Source organism: Dendrobates tinctorius, unplaced genomic scaffold (genome assembly GCF_039654945.1).
Source record: "Dendrobates tinctorius isolate UK_male_01 unplaced genomic scaffold, ASM3965494v1 ptg000016l, whole genome shotgun sequence".
Classification (NCBI taxonomy): domain Eukaryota; kingdom Metazoa; phylum Chordata; class Amphibia; order Anura; family Dendrobatidae; genus Dendrobates; species Dendrobates tinctorius.
Genome location: NW_027361684.1, coordinates 47,868,821 through 47,895,845, shown reverse-complemented (window position 1 = coordinate 47,895,845; position 27,025 = coordinate 47,868,821). Strand labels below are relative to the sequence as shown.

The following is a 27,025-nucleotide window of genomic DNA, read 5'->3' as shown; positions in this document are numbered from 1 at the left end:
GCTGTGGAAGAAGCCCTCCTGGAGGCTGGTCATCAGATTTCGGGACATCACATCCGAATATATTCAGACAACATGACCGCAGTGGCTCACATCAAGCACCAGGGCAGTACAAGATTCAGCAACCTGAAAGGAATCTCCCCTCGAATATTCTGTTGGGACGAAAAACACCTGTTGTCCCTGACAGCGGTCCATCTAAAGGGCACCTCCAACATACAAGCAGACTTCTTAAATCGCCAGGACATCCATCCTGGAGAATGGAGCCTAAACAGCAGGAGCTTCAGATTGCTAGTAGACAGGTGGGGCCTACCGGAAATCGACCTTTTCACCTCTCACCAAAACGCACAGGTTGAAGTCTTTTTTTCCCTAAACCCCAGAGACAATTCCAGGGGAGTGGATGCCCTGGCCCAGGATTGGGACTTTCACTTGGCCTATGCCTTCCCACCAGTACCAATCCTGGCGAAAGTCCTGAGGAAGGTACGAGAACACCGGACCCTGACTATCTTGGTAGCCCCGTTCTGGCCAAAGAGAAGCTGGTTCAACCTGATTTACTGAGATGCAGGTAGATGGATTGTTTCTCTTGCCACTAGAAGACGATCTCCTCTCGCAGGGGCCGATTCGCCACACAAACACACAGAAGTGGAATCTGGCGGCATGGTTACTGAGGCCCAGGTACTAAGATCCAAGGGGTTGTCAGATCCGGTAATCGCTACCCTACAGAAATCCAGAAAGCCGGTACCTAACGCTATCTACATCAAAATTTGGAAAAAGTTTTCATCTTTCTGTTTATCTAACTTACCAGATCCGCTCAGGCCAAACATGTCAAAAATTTTGAATTTCTTACAGAGGGGTTTAGAGATCGGCCTTAGACCTAGCACCTTGAAGGTCCAGGTCTCAGCTCTCAGCTCCGTTTTCGACCAAGATCTAGCAGGTCATCGCTGGATCAAAAGATTCATGACTTCGGCCATCAGAATCAATCCTAAAAAACAGACAATAGTCCCTCCATGGGATCTGAACTTGGTGCTTCAAGGGCTCGCAGGTCTACCCTTCGAACCTTTGTCTTCTTGCTCTCCTCAAAACATGGCATACAAAACAGTTTTCTTAGCCATAACCACAGCCATTAGAGTAAGTGAATTACAAGCCCTATCGATAAGGGAGCGTTTTTTGCTTGTTAGAGACGACTCAATAGTCTTTCGTCTTGACCCTTCCTTCCTTCCGAAGGTAGTCTTCGAGTTCCACCGATCCCAAGAAATCGTAATACCATCATTTTGCCAAAACCCAGCAAATGTTAAAGAGGAAAAATTTCATACTCTGGATGTCCGACACATTGTTCTACATTACTTGGACCAAACCCGTCCTTACAGAATCGACCAAAATCTGTTCGTCCACTCCTCAGGTCAAAGTAAGGGGAAAAAGGTGGCAAAGAGCACTATAGCCAATTGGATAAAAAAAAGCTATAGTGGAAGCATATATCACTCAAAATATGCCTCCCCCAGTGGGGATCAATGCCCATTCAACCAGATCCACTTCGGTCTCCTGGGCAGAAAAAGCAGGTGCATCTCCAGAGGATATCTGCAGGGCAGCAACGTGGTCTTCACTCCATACCTTCTCAAAGCATTATAGACTGGATGTAACATCCAGTAGAGATCTAGTCTTCGGCCGAAAAGTTCTCCAGGCCGTTGTCCCTCCCTAGTGCCAAATTAGTTGGTATTCCTCCGTATAACGTCGTGGAAGGTGACTAGAGAAAATAGAATTAGACTTACCGTAATTCAGTTTCTAGGAACCTTCCACGACGGCACTAATTCCCACCCTATACTCCTGGATTAAGAATCTGGGAATTGGAAGGTAAACCAGGGCTACTGTCTCAGTTACAAGTCACTGACAGGTGGGAGGGCCTTTTAACCTCGTCATGGAAGGTTCCTAGAAACTGAATTACCGGTAAGGTCGGGGTCACACTAACCGACGCAAAATACGTTCAGTATTTTACATGCGTAATACGGATGAATGGCCCCTAAACAGTGCTCCGTATGTCATCCGTAAGCAAGGTGTGTGGTAGCGTATTTTGCGCATGTAAGCATCCGTATGTAATCCGTATGGCGAGATTTTCTCGCAGGCTTGCAAAATGGATATATAATGGAGCCCTATGACAGGGTTTCTAACAGAAACCAAAGAATAGATATAGACACATAGAATGCATATATATATATATATATATATATATATATATATGTGTATTCTATGTGTATATATCTATTCTGTCGTTTCTTTATTAAAACTGTCAGTGTGAGTTTACTGTATAGCGCACTGAATTGCCGGCTTTGCTAAAAGACACCTGGTGCGTATTTCTCGCAAGTCACATGTGTGGTCCGTGTGTAATCCGTATTTTTTGCGCACCCATAGACTTGCATTGGCGTACTACGGCCGTAGTACGCTGACAATCGCAGCATGCTGCGATTGGCACGGACCGTAGAATACGGATGAGAAATATACGGCTGGTGTGAGGGACCCCATAGAGAATCATTGGTCCGTGTCTAATGCGTGCTTTTAGCGCCTCTCACTCGGCCGTATTCCTCGCCAGTGTGACCCCGGCCTAAGTCTAATTCTATTTTTTGGCGGACTGAATGGTTCGCAAAAACCTTACGTAGACATGGTTTTGATCCAAAACACGGATCAAAATTTCCCATGCAAGTCAATGGGTCCATCTAAATCACCGACAGCACATGAATGGCATCAGTGTGCTGTCCGCAAATAACATTTAATGGATAGAAGAGTTGTGGTTTATTTATTCATCAGTGAAAATGGTAAAAGCTGACACTGATGAAACTCGGGTGGAAACAGTGATGAACAACCGTCCATGTTTTTACATATGAGAAAAATGATTGATATCTGAAGTGAACTTGGCCTTCTGGTGCCTTCAAGGTGCAATTACATTGTGCACTTGTGACATGAGAGCTCCTGGAGTATACTCCAAGTGTAGATATAGGCTCCCATTCTCCCAAAAGTGTGCCATGTTGGTCTCTGTTAGGGCACTTTTGTCATTTTCTCTTATTTTTGCTGTACGGAATGGAATAGTCAGCCAATACATTTTGTTTTATTAACCTTGGTAGCTTGTGAACAACATATTTTTTATTTATTTTACTTATTTTTATAGCGCCATTAATTCCACAGCGCTTTACAAACCTTATTGGCTACATTATGCATATACAGTGGCTTAAATTAAAGGTAATCTAAATTCTCCCAATGCATATTGCTGATGTTTGCCAAATACAGTCTGAATGCACCATTAAAGTAGCTATCTGATGAAATTGTTTATCTTCTAACCCAGAGGTGGGCAATTTCCCCAAGGGGCCGCATGAGAGACTGTGACTGTAGTGGAGGGCCAAGCCAATAGGCCGAAATTAATTCTGCTCAATATTGAAATGTTAAAATTATTATATTATTGATAATTTTATTAATATTAATTGTATCACTTAATATTGAGCATTATTACGTATGCTGACATCCCCTATATATTGATTGAACCCAAGCACAGCCCCTTTTGTATATCGTATGAGCCCCCCAACAGCCCCTTATATGCGGCATGAGCCCCACACACCCTCCCCCATATGCGGCATGAGCCCCACACACCCTCCCCCATATGCGGCATGAGCCCCACACACCCTCCCCCATATGCGGCATGAGCTCCACACAGCCTCCCCCATATGCGGCATGAGCCCCACACACCCTCCCCCATATGCGGCATGAGCCCCACACACCCTCCCCCATATGCGGCATGCGTTTAAAATCGCATGCGTTTTAAGAGTTAGCATGGCTATAAACTGGTTAAAACGCATGCGCCTAAAAAAAAGCAAACGCATGCAAAACGCATGATGCATTTTTTGCATGCGTTTCTAATGTGCACGAAGCGCTGCGCTAAAAAACGCTAATGTGAAACTAGCCTTATCCCCATAGCCTCCCCATGTGCAGCATGTCACCCCCATATGCAGCACCATGTCACCCACACATGTGCAGCGCCATTCACCCCCTGTGTGCAGCACCATGTCACCCCCCTGTGTGCACACCATGTCACCCCCACTGTGTGCCTCACCATGTCACCCCCACTGTGTGCCTCACCATGTCACCCCCACTGTGTGCCTCGCCATGTCACCCCCCCGTGTGCAGCACCATGTCACCCCCACTGTGTGCCTCGCCATGTCACCCCCCCGTGTGCAGCACCATGTCCCCCCCCGTGTGCAGCACCGTGTCACACCACCATAGCCTCCCAATGCCCACCCAAACAGCCCATACCCATGAGAAGAACAAAAACGCCACATATACACCTCCATCCCATTCCCTGGTGCTCTGCTTCTCTCTCTGCCTTCGGTGCGTGGACTCTCCGGAGTATGCAGCTGACAAGATGAAACAATGTCATCGTGTCAGCTGTTTCACACACTGATTGGTGGCCGGAGGCCCCTCCTCCACCAAAGGAGTCAGCGGGGCAGCACAGAGCCGCACATAGAAACAGCAAGCGGGCGGGAACTGTGCAGCCTGTGGACCTCTGATTTCCAGTCCCACTGCTGTCTCGGTCCGTGGGCCGGACTGAGACATCCAGAGGGCTGGTTGTGGCCCGCGGGCTGCACTTTGCCTAGGTCTGTTCTAGCCCCTTTGCAATTGTTACTGGGTAGAAGTGCATGTGCTAGGATGCCTACCAATAGCCACCTATTCCCATTATCAGAATCATTCTGATACTCTTCTGCATCACTTGATGTGACTAGTTGGATCACACCGCGTCCTTCTTTAAATGTTAAGCTATGAGGGTGTGATTCTTCATGTGATTCACATTGACTTACATTGAGAAAGTGACTTCTGGTCCACACAGAACAGGCTGTTGAGATCAGGCTTGATACTCTACTGGTCAATTTGGGCGGAAAAGTGCTTGAACCAAGCTTTTCACAAGAGGAGACTGTGATCTGTAACTATCATTATTATTATTTATTATTATAGCGCCATTCATTCCATGGCGCTTTACATGTGAGGAAGGGTGTACATAATAAAAAACAAGTGCAATAATCTTAAACAATACAAGTCACAACTGGCACAGGAGGAGAGAGGACCCTGCCCGCAAGGGCTCAAAATCTACCAGGGATGGGTGAGGATACAGTAGGTGAGGGTAGAGCTGGTCATGCAGCGGTTTGATGGTTCCTGCGGGTTGTAGGCTTGTCAGAAGAAGTAGGTTTTCAGATTCCTTTTGAAGATTTCCATGGTAGGTGAGAGTCTGATTTGTTGGGGTAGAGAGTTCCAGAGTAGTGGGGATACACTGGAGAAATCTTGTATGCAATTGTGGGAAGAGGAGATGAGGGGAGTACAGAAGGAGATCTTATAAGGATCGTAGGTTGCTTGCAGGTACCGGGAGATGAGGTCACAGATGTATGAAGGACTCAGGTTGTGGATGGCTTTGTATGCCATGGTTAGGGTTTTGAACTGGAGTCTCTGAGTAATGGGGAGCCAGTGAAGGGATTGACAGAGGGGGAGATTGGGGAATAGTCTGGCAGCAGAGTTTAGAGATTGGATGGGTGTGAGAGTGTTAGAAGGGAGGCCACAAAACAGGAGGTTGCAGTAGTCAAGGCAGGAGATAATGAGAGCATGGACTATGGTTTTTGCAGATTCTTGTTTAAGGAATTTACGGATCCGAGAAATATTTTTGAATTGGAGTCGGCAGGAAGTGGAAAGGGCCTGGATATGTGGTTTGAAGGAGAGATCAGAGTCAAGGATTATCCCGAGGCAGCGAGCTTGTGGGGCTGCGGACAGTGAGCAGCCATTTTACTTTTGGATGGGTCCGTTGGCGGGGTCGGGTGAGATGGAGGGAAAGATGATGATATTCTGTTTTTGTCCATATTAAGTTTTAGAAACCTAGCAGAGAAGAAGGATGAAGTAACGGGCAGACATTGTGGGATTCTGGTTAGTAGTGAGGTGATATCGGGTCCAGAGAGGTAGATCTGTGTGTCATCAGCATAAAGGTGATACTGCAAGCCGTGAGACACTATGAGCTGTCCCAGGTGTGCAAAGGTGTAAATGGAGACGAGCAGGGGTCCTAGGACTGAATCTTGAGGGACACCTATCTAACAAATACACTGTGTACACAGTAACAATTGCAAAGGCACTAAAAAATGAAGAAGGAAACAAATCAATGGAAAACTTCAAAGCATCACGCCAGTGTTTGTTTTTTATTTTACTGCTGGAGTGGTGTCACTAATGTAAGTTCCTTGCCCCCAGCATTATACTTACCTTCTTTTGTTATCGGCGCCGCTCTGCTCGTCTTCTGCAGGTTGTGACCTGCCGGATCGCTCCAGTGTTTGCTGGGAGAGCCGGAGGTCACTGCTCAATGTTAGTCTGAGACAAAGTTCTCATAGACTTCCCAGGCAGAGCAGAAGACAGCGGCTGGTAAGGATAGGGGCAGAGAACTTCATTGGAAGTGATTCAGCACTGAAATAAAAAAAACGCTGAAGTGGTACTTTAAATATGTGATAGGGCAAAATTTCCCCATCGATGACAGCTGATCGCAAGGAATTATAGGAGTCTGATCCATGGCAATTCATGGATCATCGGTGCAGGTTGTATTGTAGTGGACATGTTTTAAAATCTTTTTTTTTTCAATTGTAATTTACCATTATATTACGATAATTTGCTGAATAAATAGGATATCAAATGTTTTGTCACCTTTCCAGTTTATTTCTTATTATGGATGAATGACATGTGTCAGTCTTCCTCGGGCCTAAAACTAAGCGCATTTTTCAAGTCAAATAGATAAGTAGATAATAATAGATAAGTAGCTCGGGAGCCACATGTGGCTCACGGTCCCATGAATTGTGGCTTGCGGCTGTCTGCCAGCTTGGTGCATTAGGTCCAGGTCTAGCAATCGGTTATGAAGAGAACATCTCAAAATGGTGAATTTTGTGAGCAGCCAGAAGAGCAGATCTGGATGCACATACACTGGTCTTAGAGGTTTCGATGTTTTTTAAGTATGGTATGCTGGAGACAGTATGATACTACCTGTTAGAGGAGGTGCCTGAAGCTGGATGTGACAGTGTGTTGGGAGTGCTGGATGGGAGAATACTGAATGGGGGAATTGTTGGGACCACTGGATCTTGTTATACGGCTTCTGGGGGATTTCTGTGGAAAAGCTTTGGTTATCATTATACCCATAATGGGGGCTCTGGTTGCCACTACTGTGAGGAGGAAGGGAGCTGGATGTGGCTCGTGACCCTCTCTCCGTGCTAAATGTGGCTCGTGACCCTCTCTCAGTGCTGAATGTGGCTCGTGACCCTCTCTCAGTGCTGAATGTGGCTCGTGACCATCTCTCAGAGCTGAAGGTGGCTCTCTAGGTCAGAAAGGTTGGGGACCACTGCTGTATGCCATGGGCTCTCCTGAGGAGCTGACATTCACAAATGTTTGCTTGTGTATTATGTATAACATTTTATTTTTTAATCTTATTTTACTCTTTAATATTTGCAGCTTTCCCTGTATTCCAGTCCTGTTCCAGAAACACGATATGTTGCAGACGAGAAAACGGAGTTGGAGGAGGGAATTTCATGGCTGAGATCATCTACCTCACCATATACTAAGTGGTGTCAGGTACTGTCCAATAGACCCCAGTGGCTGACATATTGTATTTTATCTACATAGGATTACAATCTAATTTTTTAAAGGGAACCTGTCAAGTCAATGACTGTCCCTAAAAATTACTATATCTGTATTTCTCAAAGGAGCATTGCGAATAAGCCTCTTTACTTTGACACGCCAGAGCTGGTATGTCCTCTCCACAAGGCAAAGCGTTACCCTTTAGACCCCAGTCCAGAGCCTCTCACCTAGCCAAATCAGTTCTCATACTTTGCACTGACGAGGATCAATAGCTTGAAACACCGTGTCTGCAAACTGAGATTCTGATTTGGCTTTTATCCTAAGTCATATTGCAAGACTCATTAAAGGGTTGATTGTGACTTGTATGATCACTGCTTCCAACAGGTGGTGCTTAAGGCTACTTTCACACATCAGGTTTTCGGCGTCAGGCGCGATCCGGCGTCGTGCCGGAACGCCGGATCCGGCAAATGTTTTGTAAAACCAGATGTGACGGATCCGGCAGAAAACCTTGTTCTTGACAGACAAAACCGGATCCGTCTCATCCGGTTCATCCGTTTTTCTATCCGTTTTTCGACGGATTACGCCGGATCCGGTTTTTAAAAACACCCCTTGTGGCCTTCCGAACGGGATTGGCTACTGGAAAACTATATATAGCGTGTTCCTACAGCCCTTCTTTGACAGGTTGTAGAGGAGAAAGTGCAGGTTGGAGAGAAGAGCAAGTTACTGGCGAAGATGGATGTTGTGATTGGAAATATTTTGAAGAATTTGGCGGATTTTACAGCGGAGGCGAATCGTTTGAGGGTGATTGTTCTGGAGAAGGAGAGAGCGAGACAGCAGCGCATCAGGCATCGTAGACGACGTTTGTGGATCCACCCCATCACAGCCAAGAGAATGACGCGTGGGGTCTATTCTACACTCTGCATGGACCTTCGACGAAACCCGGATAAATTTTTTGGATATGTTCGGATGAAAATGGAGAATTTTGATTACTTGGTGGAGCGCATTGCACACCTCATAAGAAAAGCGGACACCTATTGCCGCTTCTCTGTTTCACCCGCAGAGCGTCTGATGGTGACTTTAAGGTAAGCCACATTTATTGGATGTGCTCGCATCAGAGCACACTTTCACTGCAATCTTGTTGGTGGTAGTTTGTATCTCCAAGTGTTATAGCTGAGTTTTGGAATGTAATGCTGTGATTTAAAACTAATTGATTGTTTTTTAATTCCCCACAGATTTCTTGCAACTGGAGAATCCCTTTCGTCACTGCATTTCCAGTACAGACTCGGGATTTCCACCATATCTGGAATAGTGAAGTACACATGCCGTGCACTGTGGGACTCCTTAGCTGAAGAGTTTTTACCAGAGCCCACAACAGAGAGGTGGATTGAAATTTCAGGAAAGTTTCAACAGATATGTCAGTTTCCCAACTGCTTGGGCGCTGTGGACGGGAAACATATCCGCATTGTAAAGCCAGCCGGATCGGGATCGGAATATTTCAATTACAAGAAATATTTTTCAATTGTCCTCATGGCCATCGCTGACGCGGAATACAAATTTATTGCTGTTGATATTGGTGCTTATGGCCGCTCCAATGACTCTCAAGTTTTCAAACTGTCTGCCATGGGGCGTAAACTGTATGGAAACACCTTCCAGTTCACACCCTCTAGACCGCTGCCGCAAACATCTGGTCCACCTATGCCATTTGTCTGTGTAGGGGATGAAGCCTTCCAGCTGTCAGAACACCTTTTGAAACCGTACTCTAGCAGAGGATTGACAAGAACAAAACGCATTTTTAATTACCGCCTCACAAGAGCAAGAAGAATGGTTGAATGTACCTTTGGTATTCTGACAGCCAAATGGCGGGTCCTATTGACTGCGATCAACCTCAAGACAGAAACTGTGGACGAGGTGATCAAAGCTTGCTTGGTACGCCACAATTTTGTTATCTGCAAGGAACCCACTTCCATTGAGGACACCTCTGAAGAAACCACCTTGCAAGATTACCATGACATTACCACTAGAAGTTCTGTGTCGGTTTCAGTAATGAGGGACAATTTTGCACTATACTTTATTGTCACCTCAAGGCAGAGTACACTGGCAGGATGACAGCGTGTGAAAGATTTGTGCCCAACCAAACTTGTGTACCTTCTGTACCAACAGTATATACCTTTGCCAACCAAAGTTGGCTATCTTGTCATGGTCTCTAATTTTAGCTTTAGGCCACAGGTGTGTACCTGGTTGTGTTTTATGCAAAGTATTTCACCTTTTAACAAAAGTTGTGTACATTGTTAGGAAATCACCAACAATAAACACAACTTTTTAGGTGAAATACTTTGCTTCAAACACAACCAGGAACACAACTGTGGCAAAAAGCTAAAATTTACCCACAGTTATATACCTGGTTTTGAATACCTTTTTACCTTTTAAATACCCTGTATTTAACCTTTTTTTTAAACATATTTCGCCGCAGAAAGAAATGACAGACAACCAGTGTAAACAATAATTTCTCCTTCGTCTCATTGGGGGACACAGAGACTGTGGGTGTGTGCTTCTGCCGTCTGGAGGCCGACACTAAGTGTACAAAAAAAGAGTTAGCTCCTCCTCCGCCGCATACACCCTCGCCCCTAGGCCGGGCGTAACCCAGTTTTTGCTTAGTGTCTGATGGAGGCACACGCAGTCTGGAGTTCCAGACTAGATTTTTTTTTTTTTTTTCCCTTCCCTTTTTTCTATGAAGATAAGATAGGGGCGACGGATCCTATAGAGAGGATCCGATCTCCCCAAATCACCAACGGGCGACCACGTGTGAGTAACCCTCCACGTGTCCTCTCCCGCACCGAGGGACACATCTGGGACTTTTTTCCAGACATCTATTTTTTAACGAAAGAGGGGCAACGCGTCCTGATTAGAGGACTCGGTTTCCCCACAACTTCATCAGGCGCGTGTGAGCAGAACCAGTGGTCAGCCTCCACGTTGTTCCTCTCCTACAACAGCAGTGTATGGAGGCCCCGTCCACCCCTTGGTTGTGAGTCCAGGGGGCTGAATCGGAGGCGCAGGTGAGAGCGCGCCCAGGAGCGGGGGATCCGGTACAGGGGGAAGAGGCCGCGAGTAAAACCGACAGAGCCCCCCCCGCCTGCACGGCGGATGGTCCTGCTCACCTTTTAATATATGGGGGATCCGCTCCTGGAGCGCACCGCAAGTTGGCGCTGGTGAGTAGCGGTAGCTAGGGCGTTGCACCCGGGCTCCGCACGCCGCGTGTATCGGAGCGCGGCCGGAAGCCCGCCGGCGGCCGCGGCCCCGCTGCAATCGCGCGAAGCCGCGCGCCGACTTCCGGTGGTAGCCGGAAGTCCCGCCCGCTGACTTCCGGTGGTAGCCGGAAATCCCGCCCGCTGACGCGGCGGTGGCGGCGGCGAATGCGGAGACGCGCGATATAGGTTCCGGAGAGACTTCCGCCCTAACACCTCGCATCCACGCAGGGGTACTGCAGACAGGAGCCGGTGGGTGAGTGTAACTCCGTTTGGAGAACCACGCTGCTTGTCAGGGAAGAGGTTACCCTCCTCCTCCTTCTACTCTGCCTTCAGCCTGTGCAAGTATGTCTGCCAAAGGGAAAGCTCACTCTTTCCTTTACGCGGTTTGCGTGTCCTGTGGGGTCAGGCTGCCAAAGGCACAGGCGGGTAAATATTGTGAAGCCTGTGAGTCGGAGCGCGCCCAGGAGCCCCCCACTGTTTCTGAACCCAGGGGTCAGGACCCCCCGGAATGGGCGGTGTCCTTATCGCAGTCTATGCTGTCCCTTACAAGGGCAATTGAATCCCTTCAGGGCCCGGGCAGGAACAGGGAGGGGGGTCTGCCAGCGGAAGAGAGCTCGTCCTCGTCTCAGGACCCTCCAACCATTAGAGGTCGCTCCAGTACCAGGCAAGCTCATATCAAGAGGGTTCGTTCCCCGTCGGCCGGACCCTCCGGGGCTTCGGCGGCGGGTATTAGGGCATCCCGTTCCCCGTCACTGAGCTCTGGGAGCGATCAGGATGAAGGAGAGGAGGAAGAGGCCTGGAATCTAGAAAGTCTGGGGTTCCAGGATTCGGTGGACAGTCTCATTGAGGCAGTCAACCAGACATCAGAGATCGAGGACGATGTGCCCACAGCCTCAGGTCACAAGGTCTCTTTTAAGAAATCCAGGCGACCACATAGAAGATTTGCCACGCATCCGGAGTTTGAGGAGCTAGTCCAGAAACATAGAGATCACCCGGATAAGCGTTTTGCAATGCAAAAAGCGCTGCAGGCAAAGTATCCGTTTCCCCCTGAGCTCCATAAGGCTTGGGTAGAGTCGCCAGTAGTGGACCCTCCGGTATCACGTTTAGCATCAAGATCGCTATTGTCGATACCCAGTGTTTCCTCTATAAAGGACCCAACTGATCGCCTCATGGACGGGCTTGCCCGCTCGGTATATGAGGCAGCAGGGTCGGCTCTGGCCCCCTCCTTTGCGGCGACTTGGGTGGCTAAGGCCATGGTTTCGTGGGGGGACGCTCTGTATAAGGCCCTCCAGGACAGGGATCTCCCCGCGGAGGTCTTAGAGGTGGCAAATCAGATGTCAGGAGCAAGTGATTATCTTGTCAGCGCCTCACTGGACGCGGCCGAGTGCTCGGCGGTGGCGGCGGCGAATGCGATCGCCATTAGGCGTGCATTATGGCTGAGACTGTGGAAAGCGGATTCTATCTCTAAAAAATCCTTAACCTCATTGCCGTTTCAGGGCAATCGACTGTTCGGTGAGAAGCTGGATAGGCTTATCTCAGAAGCCACAGGGGGGAAAAGTAGTTTCCTTCCGCAGCAGAGAAGTTGCCCGGCATTCAGGCAAACGCAAAGGCGTTTTCGACCCTTTCGTAGCCCCTGGGGGGGGACTTCGGCCAGGGCGTACTCCTCCGCAAACGATGGCCAGAATAGGGAAAAACAAGTCTCTTACAGGGCCAATCCGCTGGGTAGAGGCCGAGGCCATTTACCCAGAGCGAAGGGGGCCAAGCCCCAAAAGCCTCCAGCTAAATGACTGGAGGCACTCCGTACCTACGGACGACAGAGTGGGCGGACGCCTACTAAGGTTCAGCCACGTTTGGGTCGCAGTGACACGCGACACTTGGGTGGCAGAACTTGTATCGTCCGGGTACAAGATAGAGTTTGTCGGACGGCCACCTCAGCGATTCTTCCGTTCGCGACTTTCCAAAACAGATTCGCAGGCGGAGAGTTTGTTACAGGCTGTAACATCGCTACAGCACAAAGGGGTCATCGCCCCAGGGCCGCAGGGCGAAGAGTCGCAGGGGTTTTACTCCAATCTTTTTTCGGTCCCCAAAAAAGACGGGACTGTGAGGCCGGTTCTGGATCTAAAGATCCTAAACAGATTCATCAGGGTCAGGCGATTCCGGATGGAATCCCTCCGCTCGGTCATTGCAGCCATGGATCCAGGGGAATTCCTGGCCTCAATCGATGTGCAGGATGCATATCTGCATATTCCGATATTCCCCCCACACCAGAGGTTCCTGCGATTTGCGATCGGAGGACGTCACTTCCAATTCGTGGCTCTGCCCTTCGGTCTGGCCACTGCCCCCAGAGTCTTTACAAAGATAATGGCGGTGGTTATGGCCATCCTGCATGCACGGGGCATAACGGTGTTACCTTACCTGGACGACCTTTTGGTAAAGGGGCCGTCGTTTCAGGAGTGCCAGGACAATGTCAGTATTACTCTGGATACCCTGGCCCGTCTGGGCTGGCTGATCAATTGGAGCAAGTCGTCTTTGGTTCCAGCCCAAAAAATCGTGTTCCTGGGCATGATTTTCGACACCTCCCGGGGGCTGGTGATCCTCCCTCAGGACAAGGCGCAAAAAATCAAGCAAGGGATACGGAACCTTCTACAGCCGGGCTCCAGATCCATCCGGTATGGCATGAGTGTTTTGGGCAGAATGGTGGCGGCGATAGAAGCAATCCCGTTTGCCCAGTTCCATCTCCGTCCGCTTCAGCATGCGCTCTTGACAGCATGGGACCGGAGGCTGCTGTCTCTCAGTCATCGGTGCAAGTTGTCTCCGCTGGTACGGGGTTCACTCCGGTGGTGGACTCGCGACTCGTCTCTGGTCCAGGGGAAACCCTTTCCCCCGGAACAATGGTTGGTGGTGACGACCGATGCAAGCCTGCAAGGTTGGGGAGCAGTTTTCCAGAGTCACATAGCCCAGGGGCGGTGGTCCGTTCAGGAGATAGTTCTCCCGATCAACATTCTGGAGATACGGGCAATACGATTGGCCCTACAACATTTCCAGTGTTTCCTGAGACACCGGCCGGTGCGCATCCAGACGGACAATGCTACAGCAGTAGCATATGTCAACCATCAAGGGGGCACGCGCAGCCAGGCAGCCATGCGCGAGGTCGGACTGGTACTACGTTGGGCGGAGAAGAACCGCGTGGTAATTTCAGCGGTGCACATTCCAGGAGTCGAAAACTGGGCGGCAGATTTTCTCAGCCGACAGGGGGTCGCGGCAGGGGAATGGTCCCTGCACCCCGAGATCTTTCAGCAGATCTGCCAACGGTGGGGGACACCAGACGTGGACCTTATGGCATCCAGAGAGAATGCCAAAGTACTAAGGTTTGTCGCTCGATCCCTCGATCCGCAGGCAATCGCAGCAGACGCGCTGGTGCTCCCGTGGAGCCAGTTTCGTCTCCCGTACTTGTTCCCCCCGCTGCCGCTGCTTCCAAGAGTTATCAGGAAAATAAGGAGAGAGAAGGTTCCAGCAATTCTGCTGGCCCCAGACTGGCCCCGGCGGGCCTGGTACGCAGATCTGGTCCAACTAGTGGTGGACGTACCCTGGCGTCTTCCAGATCGGCCGGACTTACTGTCCCAAGGGCCGATCTGCCATCCGAACTTAGGGGCCCTGTGTTTGACGGCGTGGCCATTGAATCTTGGCTGTTAACACAGGCAGGATTCAGACGCGATGTGGCGGCCACGATGGTGAGTGCCCGAAAGCCTTCCTCGGCGAGGGTGTATCATCGAACTTGGGAAGTTTTCTTCCGTTGGTGTAGGGATCGTGAAGTGGCTCCTCTGGTTTTTTCGATCCCCAACGTACTGGCTTTTCTACAGGCAGGGCTGGACGCAGGGTTGGCCCCGAGTTCCCTCAGAACGCAAATCTCGGCCCTGTCGGTACTTTTCCAACGAAAAGTCGCTTCCGTCTGGCAGGTTAGGACGTTTATGCAGGGGGTCGCACATTTAGTACCCCCCTATAAGGCGCCGACGGAATCATGGGACCTGAACTTGGTGCTCAGAGCCCTTCAGGAGGCCCCTTTCGAACCATTGCAAGAGGTCTCCTTACCTTACCTGTCCAGAAAGGTCGTTTTTCTAGTAGCCATAACGTCTATTAGGCGGGTTTCGGAATTGGCGGCCTTATCTTGTAAACCACCGTTCCTAACCTTTTATAAGGATAAGGTAGTTTTAAGGCCAGCTCCCCCCTTCTTGCCGAAGGTTGTGTCTGCATTTCATATCAACGAAGACATCGTCTTACCCTCGTTTTGCCCGGCACCGGTGCACAGGGTAGAGAAGGCTTTGCACACCCTGGATCTGGTAAGAGCTCTTAGGAGGTATGTGACAAGGACGGCGCCATTCCGCCAGACAGACGCTCTATTCGTGGTTCCAGAGGGACGGCGGAAGGGGCTCGCTGCGTCCAGAGCGACTTTGGCCAGATGGGTTCGCCTGACGGTCCAAGAAGCTTATCAAATCAGTGGCACGCCGGTTCCGGCAGGGATCAAGGCTCACTCGGCACGGGCAGTGGGTGCCTCATGGGCACTACGACACCAGGCTTCAGCGGAGCAGGTATGCAAAGCAGCTACCTGGTCCAGTTTACATACGTTTGTCAAACATTATAACGTACATACCCAGGCATCCTCGGATGCAAGCCTGGGAAGAAAGATTCTCCAGGCAGCAGTTGCGCACCTCTAATCAGGGGCGCAAATTAGCAGGGATTGGGTGAGCTAAGATCCCGCCCAGAGGACTGCTTTAGGACGTCCCACAGTCTCTGTGTCCCCCAATGAGACGAAGGAGAAACATGGATTTTTGTGAGTACTCACCGTAAAATCCTTTTCTCCGAGACGCTCATTGGGGGACACAGCACCCACCCTATCAGCCAGTTGGCATTTACTTATTTTGAGTTTTACAAATCCTTGTACAAGGTTTAGGGTGGCCCCCTTTTTCAGACATATAGTTTCTTGCCTGAGTTTAAGGCGCGTTCTCCTACTGCTTATGCACTAAACTGGGTTACGCCCGGCCTAGGGGCGAGGGTGTATGCGGCGGAGGAGGAGCTAACTCTTTTTTTGTACACTTAGTGTCGGCCTCCAGACGGCAGAAGCACACACCCACAGTCTCTGTGTCCCCCAATGAGCGTCTCGGAGAAAAGGATTTTACGGTGAGTACTCACAAAAATCCATGTTTAACTTTTATTTAAAATATTTTTTTTTTGTAAACTGTTTTTAAAGTTAAAAAACTTTTTTAATAAAGGTTTGAAACCAACTGGGCATTTTTATTACAAAACACATCATAAATCTGTGTAGTGTGGGGTGGAAATACTGCTGGAGGGGCTGCGGGACACTTCGACACTGGGAGTGTGGAGAGAGGATTGGGATCGTGGTGGGGAAGGAACAGTTAGAGGTGATGGTGTGGAAAAAGCTACAGAATGGGTGGACATGTGGGAGGCAGAAGAGGTGGTGGGCGGTGGAGTGGAGGGTTGGGCAGGGACTGTAGGAGCAGATGATGTTGATGGCAAGTTGTATGGGGAAGGAGTTTGGTACGGGAAAGGAGTTTGGTACGGGGCAGGTTGCTGGAAGTGGGGAGGTTGCTGGTACTGGGGAGGTTGCTGGTACTGGGGAGGTGGATGGTATGTAATAGGAGGGGGAGGATGGAAAGTGGCTGGAGGGGGTGCAGATGTAATAGGAGGGGGAGGATGGAAAGTGGTTGGAGGGGGTGCAGGTGGAGGAACTACTGTGGTGGGAGGAGGAGGTTGGGAGGTAACTTGCTGGAGAGCACCGTGGCATGAATGCATTACATGCATCTGCTGGGTAGGAGATAGCGTTTCCATGCGCTCCACAACAGACCTGAAAAAGGTGTGGTTTGGTGAAGATCTTGCTTCTGAATGCATGGTTTGCAGAAGTGTCTTCACCTCCAGAATGCTGGAGTTGATCTGCTGAAAGCCTGCGGAGATTTGCTCTGACAAGACTTTTAGACAGTTCTGGAAAGATGCATTCAGATGCAAGAACTCTGGCGCATAAGTCTTTTCCTGACCCCTCTGCCGCTGCCGCCCAGTACCCGCAGGTGTACTAGAGGTGGCAGGGGCAGAAGGGTGGGGTAAAGGGAAATCGATCTCCTCACCAGCAGCTTCATGTAATGTAGGCGGCCACGATGCTCCTGTGCTGGTGGATGGGACAGATGGGTCGAATGTGTGGGAAGGCTGGGAAGGTGCAGATGTACCGGGGCGGTCGAAGTGTCCCTCGGTGCCGGTCTCCTCAGGGATCGCCTCAGAAGGGTCCAATCGTGCAGGCTCCCGAGTGCTGCTCACCGTGCTGTGGAATAAAGAGAAAAAAAAACAATTAAAATAGTGACATGGTATGGCCCTGGCTGAAAAAAAAAAGTTACATCTAACATTTTTTTCACATGTGGTGTGTAATATTTACCTTCTAGTGACCATTGTTTCCCGGAGGAACGACAGGGCTTGTGCGTACTTGTACTTGCTCCTGCGTCCTCCAGATCCACTCGGGGCCCGCATCTCTTTATTGAACTCCTTCTTGAAACGATCCCTCACAGACCGCCACCGCTTCACAATTCTGTTCCCTGAAACGAGAAAGGAGTGGTTAGTATACAACATCAGTGTTTCCCAAACTCCAGTCCTCATGGTCCCCAGGGGTCATGTTTTCAGGATTTCCATAGTAAATAGAAATCCTGAACACATGATCCGTGGAGACCACGAGGACTGTTGTTCGGGAAACACTGGTTTACATCAAGCAACCGGTACTGTATATACTTACGCTCTTTAATCTGGGCCCGAGCATCGAGGTCCTCCCAGCGGTCCACAAGGAGCGAACAGATTTCCTCCCAGAGTCGCCGGGTAACAATCAGGTCAGCGTGGCGGCGGTCAGCCATATTCCAGAGCGGCTCCCTTTCTCTGACGAGATCGATGAGGTGGTCCACATCGATTCCTCCATCCTCACCGTCAGAGTCGGGAGCACGCTGTGAAGGCTGTTAAAGAAAAAGACAAAAATAACATAATTAGCCTCCACAAAAGAAATGAAATAAGTGCAAAAAAACAAAGCAAAAATATTTATACTTACACGCTGGTGACCGCCGCGTTGCTGTCGCCGACGACCCTGGGAGGCACTGCGAGGACCTCTTGGCCGAGCACCAGATTGGGAAGACTAGAGAAGAAAACAAAAAATGTTATGTCTTTGGATGTAGGCATTTGTTTGCTGTGTGTGGTCTGCAGAACATTGTTTTCTATGTGTTGTCTGTAGTGTGATGTTGTGTTTCTGCGTTTGATGCCAAAATCTTACCAATTGTGAGCCCACTCCAGGTGTCTGTCCACCCCTTCCTTCTTCTTCTGGGAGCTCCTCTTCATCTTGTGATTCCTGTTTTGAAATAAAAGGCAATGAATAGACATATATTACAGAGATGATGGATTTTGGAAATAAAAACTTACCGTCAAACGCTGACGATGCGAGGGAGGGCTCCCAGAAGAAGATGTGCTGTCTTCCTGCTGGCCAGACTCCATGGCTGTGGGTGGTGTTCCTGCTGCTGCCATTGCTGCTGCTGCTGCTGCATCTCTTGGGCGGCTGTTGAATAAAGAGAAACAAAGGGCCAATGAATATCTTGATATTCCATGGCCCTAGTTTGGAGGAATGGGGGATTTGATAATTACCGTCTCTCATCTGCTGCTGGACTCCCCTCCTCAGCATGTTCCATTTGCTGCTCCATTTGGCGTGGTGGTGGTGGTGCTGATGGTGCTGCTGGAGATGTCTCCTGCCTTTTCCTGCTCCTGGTTCTTGGCTTGGGTGGCATGTTGGGTGTGGCTGAGGGTCCCACTGTCTTGCTTTTATATATGTCTTGTGGGCAGAGCTACTGAGCATGCTCAGACCAAAAAAACCGGATCCGGCCACCGGATCCGGCTGTCGCCGGATCAGGCGCATTGCGGCGCTCATAGGCTTTCATTGTGTGAAAAAGCCAGACACGCCGGATCCGGCGTGTCCGGCTTTTTCGCCGGAGACAAAAAACGTTACAGTAGCCGTTTTTTCCAGACGCCGGATCGCGGCACATTGCCGGATCCGGCGAAAACCGGATGAAACGCATGGCCATCCGGCTCGATCCGGCTCTAATGCAAGTCAATGGGGGGGAAACCGGATCCGGCATTGCATTTCGCCGGATCCGGTTTTTGTCAAAAGCGCCGGATCGCGCCTGACGGCGAAAACCTGATGTGTGAAAGAGGCCATAGAGTTGAAGTCCTCTTTCTCTCTGAAGATGCAATTTGCATATATCTGTATGAGTACTGATTTCTTTAATCTGATAAGGTCTTCTATGTTTCATACCCTGCAATTTTTGAAAAATTAACATTTTTTTGTTTAATTCTGCAGCATATCCTATACCAGTGAGGCAAGGGATAATCTGTCAGGCCATTTCTCTTCCCTTTATCTTGCCTTGGTTCTTTTAATCGAATATCAATATGAATGATTGAGAGCCTCTTAATGGTTTTACCATAACGAGGATTGTATGCAAGCTGAGGAAAGTGTGATTAAAAGTCTGGGGGAAAAGCTCCCCATGGGACAAGTTGTGTCTCCTTAGCATATGTGTGACTGCAGGAAAAAAAATGCATTTTTCAAAGATTCCAGTATCATTGCACAACTTAAAACAACTTTTCTAAAGAAATACCCATTAATACTTGTGGAGACACAAGGATCAGCAGCTGGTCTAGTCTGCTGGCTTGAGACCGCATGGACAAGGGCTCATCCCACTGAACGCCTGTTCTCCTTTTCCCATTGACATAATACTTCTGAGACAACACAGGGTGAGGGTAAAACAGTGTCGCAATACTTTATTGAACCACAAGGCAGACAATAACACATAGAACAGTCCCAGCAAAATACCCAAGATGGGACAAAGTGTCACCCTTCTGGTGACTTGGCGGTATTAAAGCAGCTGTGACTTAGGAGCTCCCTCGGTCAACTACCCCACTTTTGACACCCACAGAGAGGATGTAACGACAAGCTTAGGAATCTCCATTGAGGAATGTGGCCAGGTGACCTGATTGTCCCAACCTGGGGATTCTCCAAACTTCTTTGAGTGTTCAGTGATGGTCAATGAAGCAGCTCGGTATTTCTTCAATTGGAGCCATGATGCCATGGCTTTTGTAATGTAGAGACTCTCAAAACAATAGCAGACCCTCTTTTTATAGTTCACAGCTCTCAGGCATTTTTCCACAGTATTGGAAGGAGGTCGTTTCTCATTGCTGTAAAGCTCAAACAACATGCATAGTTTGTCCTTCATATTTGAAGAGCAGGAATGGGTAATCAACAGCTTACCAAACATTGATTGTTCAATAATCCTGTGCCTTTGTTTCCCCAAGGATGGTAGAAAATACCAGGACAGATTCAATAGGAAAGCAGCAGCCATTCAACAAACATTAATTCAATTGACCATAAGTGTCAACATTCAGTCTGATTTGAACAATGGCTCATGTCCCTACTGAAATAATATGTCTGAATAATTAAGAATAAATACTGTGACATCACAATACTGCTATATTTAGCAGTTGGAGAAAGTCAGGAGACCTGTCAGATTCTCATTAAAATAAAATTTGCATAAGTTAGCATAGCCTTAAATTACAGCCAATAGTCGGCAATGATCACTGTTTTTGACTGTGCTTCTCCATTACAAGTCACAAATGTTCATAGTTCTGCAATTGTAGCCTTTAGTTCTATTGGAGTAGTCAGAGCACAAATTATGCCAGTTGGGGTTTACTGAATATAAAAGGGAGGTTTTATTTATAAAAAGCAAAAACATTTCCCATTATATTTTAGATTTAGTGAGCTCTCTTCCTCTTTGTCTTCCTCTTCTCTTCCTCTTCATCTTCTCTTCCTATATTCCTCTTCTCTCTCTTCCTATTTTGTTCCTCTCTTCCTGTTTTCTTCTTCTCTTCCTCTTTTTTTTTACCTCTCTTCCTCTATTTACCTCTCTTCCACCTCTCTTCCTCTTCTCTACCTCACTTCCTCTTTGCTTCATATACTCCTCTTCTTTTTCTCTCTTCTTCTTCTCTCTCCATATAGATAGATTGATATATAATATGCAGTCATGGCCTTTTGGGAGAAGGCAGCCTTACAAATATGAGAGACCTGGAGCAGTTTGCAAAAGATGAGTAGTCCAGTTGAGAGGTGTAAGAAACTTGTTCATGGTTATAGGAAGCAATTGATTGCAGTTATTAAGTAGAAGGTGCCAACATTTTTTTTCCTGCCCATTTTTGGATTGGGGTGTTGTGTGAAATTATGTCCAAACTGCATTTTTTTCCTCTGTTTTTATTGTTGTTCCAATACACACAAAGGAAATAAATGTGTCTTCGTCTTCCTCTTCTCTTCCTCTATTTTTCCTCTATTCTTCCTCTATTCCTTTTCTCTAGCTCTTCCTCCTTTTTACCTCTCTTTCTCTTTTTTTTTACCTCTCTCTCTTTTTTTTTTTTTTTTTTACCTCTCTTCCTCCTTTTTAACTCTCTTCCTCTTTTTTACCTCTCTTCCACCACTCTTCCTCTTTTCTTCATCTATTCCTCTTTTTTTTTTTTTCTCTTCTTCTCTCCATACACAGCTCTGGCAAAAATTAAGAGACCACTGCAAAATTTTCAGTTTTTCTGATTTTTCTCTTTATAGGTATATTTTTGAGTAAAATGTAAATTGCTCTTTTCTTCTATAAACTACTGACAACATGTCTTCGAATTTCCAACCACTAAATTTTGTATTTATTTTCAGAAAATGAGAAATGGTCAAAATAACAAAAAAATGCAGTGCTTGCAGACCTCAAATAATGCAAAGAAAGCAAGTTCATAATCATTTAGAAACAACAATACTAATGTTTTAACTCAGGAAAAGTTCAGAAATCAATATTTTGTGGAATAACCGTGATTTTTAATCACAGCTTTTATGCGTCTTGGCATGCTTTCCACCAGTCTTTCACACTGCTTTTGGGTGACCTTATGCCACTCCTGGTACAAAAATTTAAGCAGTTCTTCTTTGTTTGATGGCTTGTGACTATCCATCTTCCTCTTGATTACATTCCAGTGGCTTTCATTGGGGGTTCAGGTCTGGAGATTGGGCTGGCTGTGACAGGGATTTGATGTGGTGGTCCTTCATCCACACATTGATTGACCTAGCTGTGTGGCATGGCACATTGTCCTGCTGGAAAAAACAGTCCTCAGAGTTGGGTAACATTGCCTGAACAGAAGGAATCAACTGTTTTTCCTGGATATCCTTGTATGCGTCTTGATTCATACGTCTTTCGCAAAGATTAACCTGCCCAATTCCAGCCTTGCTGAAGCATCCCCAGATCATCACTGATCCTCCACTAAATTTCACAGTGGGTGCAAGACACTGGCTTGTACGCCTCTCCAGGTCTCCGTCTAACCATTAGACGACCAGGTGTTGGGCAAAGCTGAAAATTAGACTCATCAGAAAAGATTTCCTTACTCCAGTCCTTTATGGTCCAATCCTTATGGTCTTTGGCACACTTCAGCCTGGATCTCCTTTGCTTCTCATTGATGAAAGGCTTTTTTCTAGCTGTACATGACTTGAGCCCTGCCTCTAGGAACCTTTTACAAACTGTTCTTGCCTTACACTTCACCCCAGCTGCCATTTGCCATTCCTTTTGTAGGTCACTTGATGTCATCCTGCGGTTGCTGAGTGACATTCGAATAAGATGACGGTCATCATGGTCAGCAGAGAGTCGTTTTCGCCCTCTGCCGGTCTGTAGCTTTGTTGTCCCAAATGTCTGCTGCTTGACCTTGTTGTAATGGACTGCCTTCTTAGAAATTTTAAGGATGGAGGCTACATGGCGCTCACTGTATCCCTCTGCTAGTGAAGCCAGAATTGAGCCCTTCTTTTCCTCACTCAAGACTTTTCCTTTCAACTCCTTTGGCATGGTTAAAAGTTAATTTTTCATTCCTATTACTTTTCGGATATTACTAGCACTTGTTTTGCCATCCAGGTTGTCCTATTGCAAGAGGATTGTGAACACCACATCAGGGTTTTTCTCTTTCGTCTCATTGAAACCGTGGGTGTGTGCTGCTGCCTCTAGGAGTTTGACACTGTGCCATGAAAAAAATGTTAACTCCGCCTCCGCAGTATACACCCCTCCGACAGGCTGTAGGACAATCAGTTTTGCTTAGTGTCAGATAGGAGGTGGACAGGGGTCCCTTACAGACCCATGCCTACCTCAATGTGCGTCGTTCCTTTTCAGGTAACCATGGAGGGATACAGAGTAGAGCAGCTACATCTGTATTCCCACACCGGGATTATGAGTACGGCGTGTACTGCCACCCCGTATCCTCATAAATCCCATGGGCAGGACCCTAGCCCCTAACACGGACTCATGTTCAGATGATCGGATCTGGTCCTGACCTTCGTCTCTCATCACCCGCCCTCCAGAACCGGATGATCGTGTGAGACGCCCTGCAGAAAAGATTTGGGACAGCAATCTTTTCGTCAGGTAACTGCTCCCTGTCACGGGGGGAGCTGAAGGTAAGAGGCTGCAGCATTTTTTCATGGAAAGAAAAAAAAAAAAAAAAAAGAGAAGCTCTTTTTCTTACATTTATGGAGGGATCTCTGTTACCCTGTGTTCCGTGGCTATAACTTATCTTAAAAGCCAGTACCTGCTTCCAAGCACTGCAGGAATGCAGATTGCGGCGCAGCCTCTAATCCATTCTCCCGCAGCGGCATTATGCTCCTGGGCTCCAGCTATCATCCAGCACGTTCGCCTCCAATGTCAGATCCCGGCTTCTGGGGTAGGCCCAGCCCTCCGGAGGTCCTCCTCCAGGATCGGCGCCATCTTGGTGCTCCAGGAAGTCTGGGGCTGGGCCCCACCCACTGGTTCTGGGCGGGGCTAGAGGGCAGTGCACCTCTCTTCCTCTCTCTCTCTCCCCTCTGCCTTCGGGCAGCAACTGCGGTGGGGACACAGGATGTGGGATGTGAGTACTGCACTACAGTGTTGCTCCCTCACCCGACTCTTTACCCCGATGGTGGGCAACCATCGTTAAATATTTTGTATGTACCTCAGGAAATAACAAGCTTCCTTCGGGTCAGTCCTCCCCACGCTGCTCAGAACGCAGCAGACCCACCGTATTACCTATGCTAAAAAAGCAGATGCAGCCCCCCCACCTTTCCTGCCAGGGAGCTGGATGAGGCCGTCTTGCCTGCCGCCCAGGGGCCAGCCGTTGCCACGGGAGACAGGAGTGTCCGGGATGGGCCTCTGCCTTATTTAAATCCGTGGTAACCTTACCAAGGTATCACAGTACCTGGTAACGGTGCTTGACAGATTGCCACCTCAGACTCCAGTAGACACAGGTGCATCAAAGGAGTCCTTTTTCTGCACCTTCTAGAGGCCGTAAAAGGTTGAGACAGGACCACCAACCCAGGTCCCCTTCTTACTCCATCTCACCGCCAGAGTTTCTCTGGCTGTCTGCCCCCTCCCGGTCCTCCCCAGAATCGTGTGAAGTATTTTTAGAGACACGCTCGGAGGAGAGTTCTGAATACGGGCCAGAGCAGCCTAGTGCGTCAAGGATATGGTCCAGGACCTCATTGCTACAGTCAATGGGACCTTAACATTAAGGACGCCACATCGAAGCCTGCGGATCAGGCTCTCATTTAAGCGGCATAGGTCCCTCTCCAGGGTCTTCGCCACCCACAGGGATTTTGAGGAGGTTTTGTTCAAGGAAAGGGAAAACCCGACCAGGCGGTTTCAGAGAAGAAGCCATTTTGGGATCTTATATCCAGATCTCACTACCAACTGGACCTCCTCCCCTTCGGTGGATCCATCAGTGTCCAGACTCTCTACCAAAACAGTCACTCCACTCACCAGTGGGGCACCCCTGGAGGATACCAATGATAGGAGGGTAGAATCCCTGGCGAGATCCACCTCTAAGGCAGCAGCTGCTATATTATGTCAGGCCTTCGCCTTAGCTTGGGTAGCTAAGTCTGTGTCAAGATGGGTCAAACAGCTTAGACAGGGCATATTGGCCGGGGCCCCGCCAGCAGAACTAGCGGAGTTTGCAGACCGAATCTCTCTGGTCGGGAAGTATATGGTATCAGCAGCTTTGGACACCACATCCTGCGCAGCCAAGTATCCAGCAACAGGGTAGCCATCCGGTGAACAGTCTGGCTAAAGGCCTGGCAGGCCGATTTGTCCCCAAACAGATCCATAACCAATCTGCCTTTTCAGGATTCCCGACTTTTTTGATCCAATGTTAGATCAAATCATTAAAGATGCAGCTGGGGGCATAAGCTTCCTTCTCCCTCAGGCCAGGTCTCGTCGATAGGTTTTCAAACGAAAGGCCCAATCCTTTCCTCCCTTTCGTCGTGCCCCAGCGGCAGACGCCTATGCTCAGGCCCCACAGAGGTCGCAGGCGCCTAGGGACAGGAAGGAGGTGTCCTTTCAGGCATCTCCTTCATGGCGCCCTCACAGTTCCCACAGCAGAGCTACCAGGTCGGGGCCAGGCAGATCCTCTTCAGCCTGACGCCTGCATGGATTACAGCTCCATTCCCAGTCCCTCTCCCCACACTAGGGGGCCGCCTTCTCTTCTGCAGAGATGTCTGGCGGAGTTCAGTAATGGATACCTGGGTAAGGGAGGTGGTATCCACAGGATGCAAGATGGACTTTAGCGCGCTTCCGCAAGGCCGTTTTTTTCTATATCAACCACCAAGAGACGCTGCCATGGCCTCAGGTTTTTTTGCGGCAATCAATTCTCTCCTCAGCGCAGGAGTAATCATCCCTGTTCCCGAGCAGGAGCGTTTTACAAGCCTTTACTCAAACCGGTTTGTAATACCAAAAAAAAAAAAAAAGATGGCTTGGTTCGTCCCATACTAGACCTCAAGAAGTCAAACAAATGGGTCTGCCTATGCCACTTCAGGATGGAGTCGATCAGGCCAGTGATTGCCTCTATGAAGGATCAGGAATTCCTATGCTCCATAGATATTCGGGACGCCAACCTACACTGCCCCATTTTTCAGAGACATCAAAGATTTTTGCGCTGTGCTGTCCAGCAGCAGCATTCCCAGTTGGTGGGCCAACCATTTGGGCTGGCAACAGCCCCAGAATTTTTACGAAGATTATGGCAGCAATGGTAGCCATATTAAGGGTCAGAAATATAGTATTAGTCCCATATCTCGACGATATTCTCGTCAAAGCACCCTCCTTCGATCAGGCTCCGGAAAACCTATCTGCGGTTCTAGTCACGCTGTCCCGGTTTGGTTGGCTCTTCAACAGGGAAAGTATCCCACCTTACGCCAACACAACGCCTAGAGTTCTTAGAGATGCTAATTGACACCCGCCGCTTGAGGGCCTCTCTTCCTGAAAGGAAGTGGATTACTCTCCAGCAGGAAATTTGCTCTCTGCTAGAATCCCGACTTCTTTCCTTTCGCGCTGCCATGAGAGTCCTGCGGAGGATGGTGGCAGCTTCAGAGGCAATACCATTTGCCCTGTCCCATTCCAGGATACCTCAGAAGGACACCGTCCTTCAGTGGTACAGGTCCGTCTCTTCACTGGATCGCCCTTACTCCCTCCCAGTCAGGCCAGACAGTCTCTCAAGGGTGATTGACCTTCCTCCTTGTTTATCTGGGGCGGTGCTTTTTTTCCCCATGTCCACTGGCAGGTGGTAACTATGGATGCCAGCCTCCTGGGCTCGGGTGCGGTATTCTGTCACCTGGCGTTCCAGGGGAGATGGTTGAGGCGAATATCCTCACTGTCGATCGACATTCTAGAACCAACCGGGGTCTTTCCAGCACGCCTACATTGGGAAGGATGCCTCAAGGATCAGCCAGTCCAGATTCAGACGGTAAATGCCACAGAAGTGACATACATCAATCACCAGGGGGGAACCATGAGTCCCCGGGCATCGGCAGAGGCATCAAGAACCTTCAGCTGGGCGGAAGCCGCGATTCTGGCAATATCGACAGTTTACATTCCTGGCACAGACAACATGGCCGCTGACTTCCTCAGTCGGGAAGTGCTTACAGCAGGAGAATAGTCCTTACATCAGTACATGCTCCTTCAAATCTGCCGACTATGGGGGACTCCGGATGTGGACCTTCTGGCATCTCGACAGAACAGAAGGGTCCAGTAGTTTGTCTCCAGGTGCCGCGATCCTCTGGCAATAGGGGTCGACGC

At 48.8% G+C, this 27,025-nt stretch overlaps 1 protein-coding gene across 5 annotated transcripts in view; it reads left to right on the top strand.

Moving 5' to 3' along the window:
- The window catches only part of APOO (apolipoprotein O), a 102,554-nt gene that overhangs the window by 28,626 nt on the left and 46,903 nt on the right, over window positions 1-27,025 (top strand). For all 5 annotated transcript variants that reach the window (XM_073565826.1, XM_073565824.1, XM_073565825.1 and 2 more), the window contains one exon: window positions 7,489-7,608. In XM_073565826.1, coding sequence (XP_073421927.1) covers window positions 7,489-7,608 — 120 coding nt within the window. The remainder of the gene's footprint in view (window positions 1-7,488; window positions 7,609-27,025) is intronic.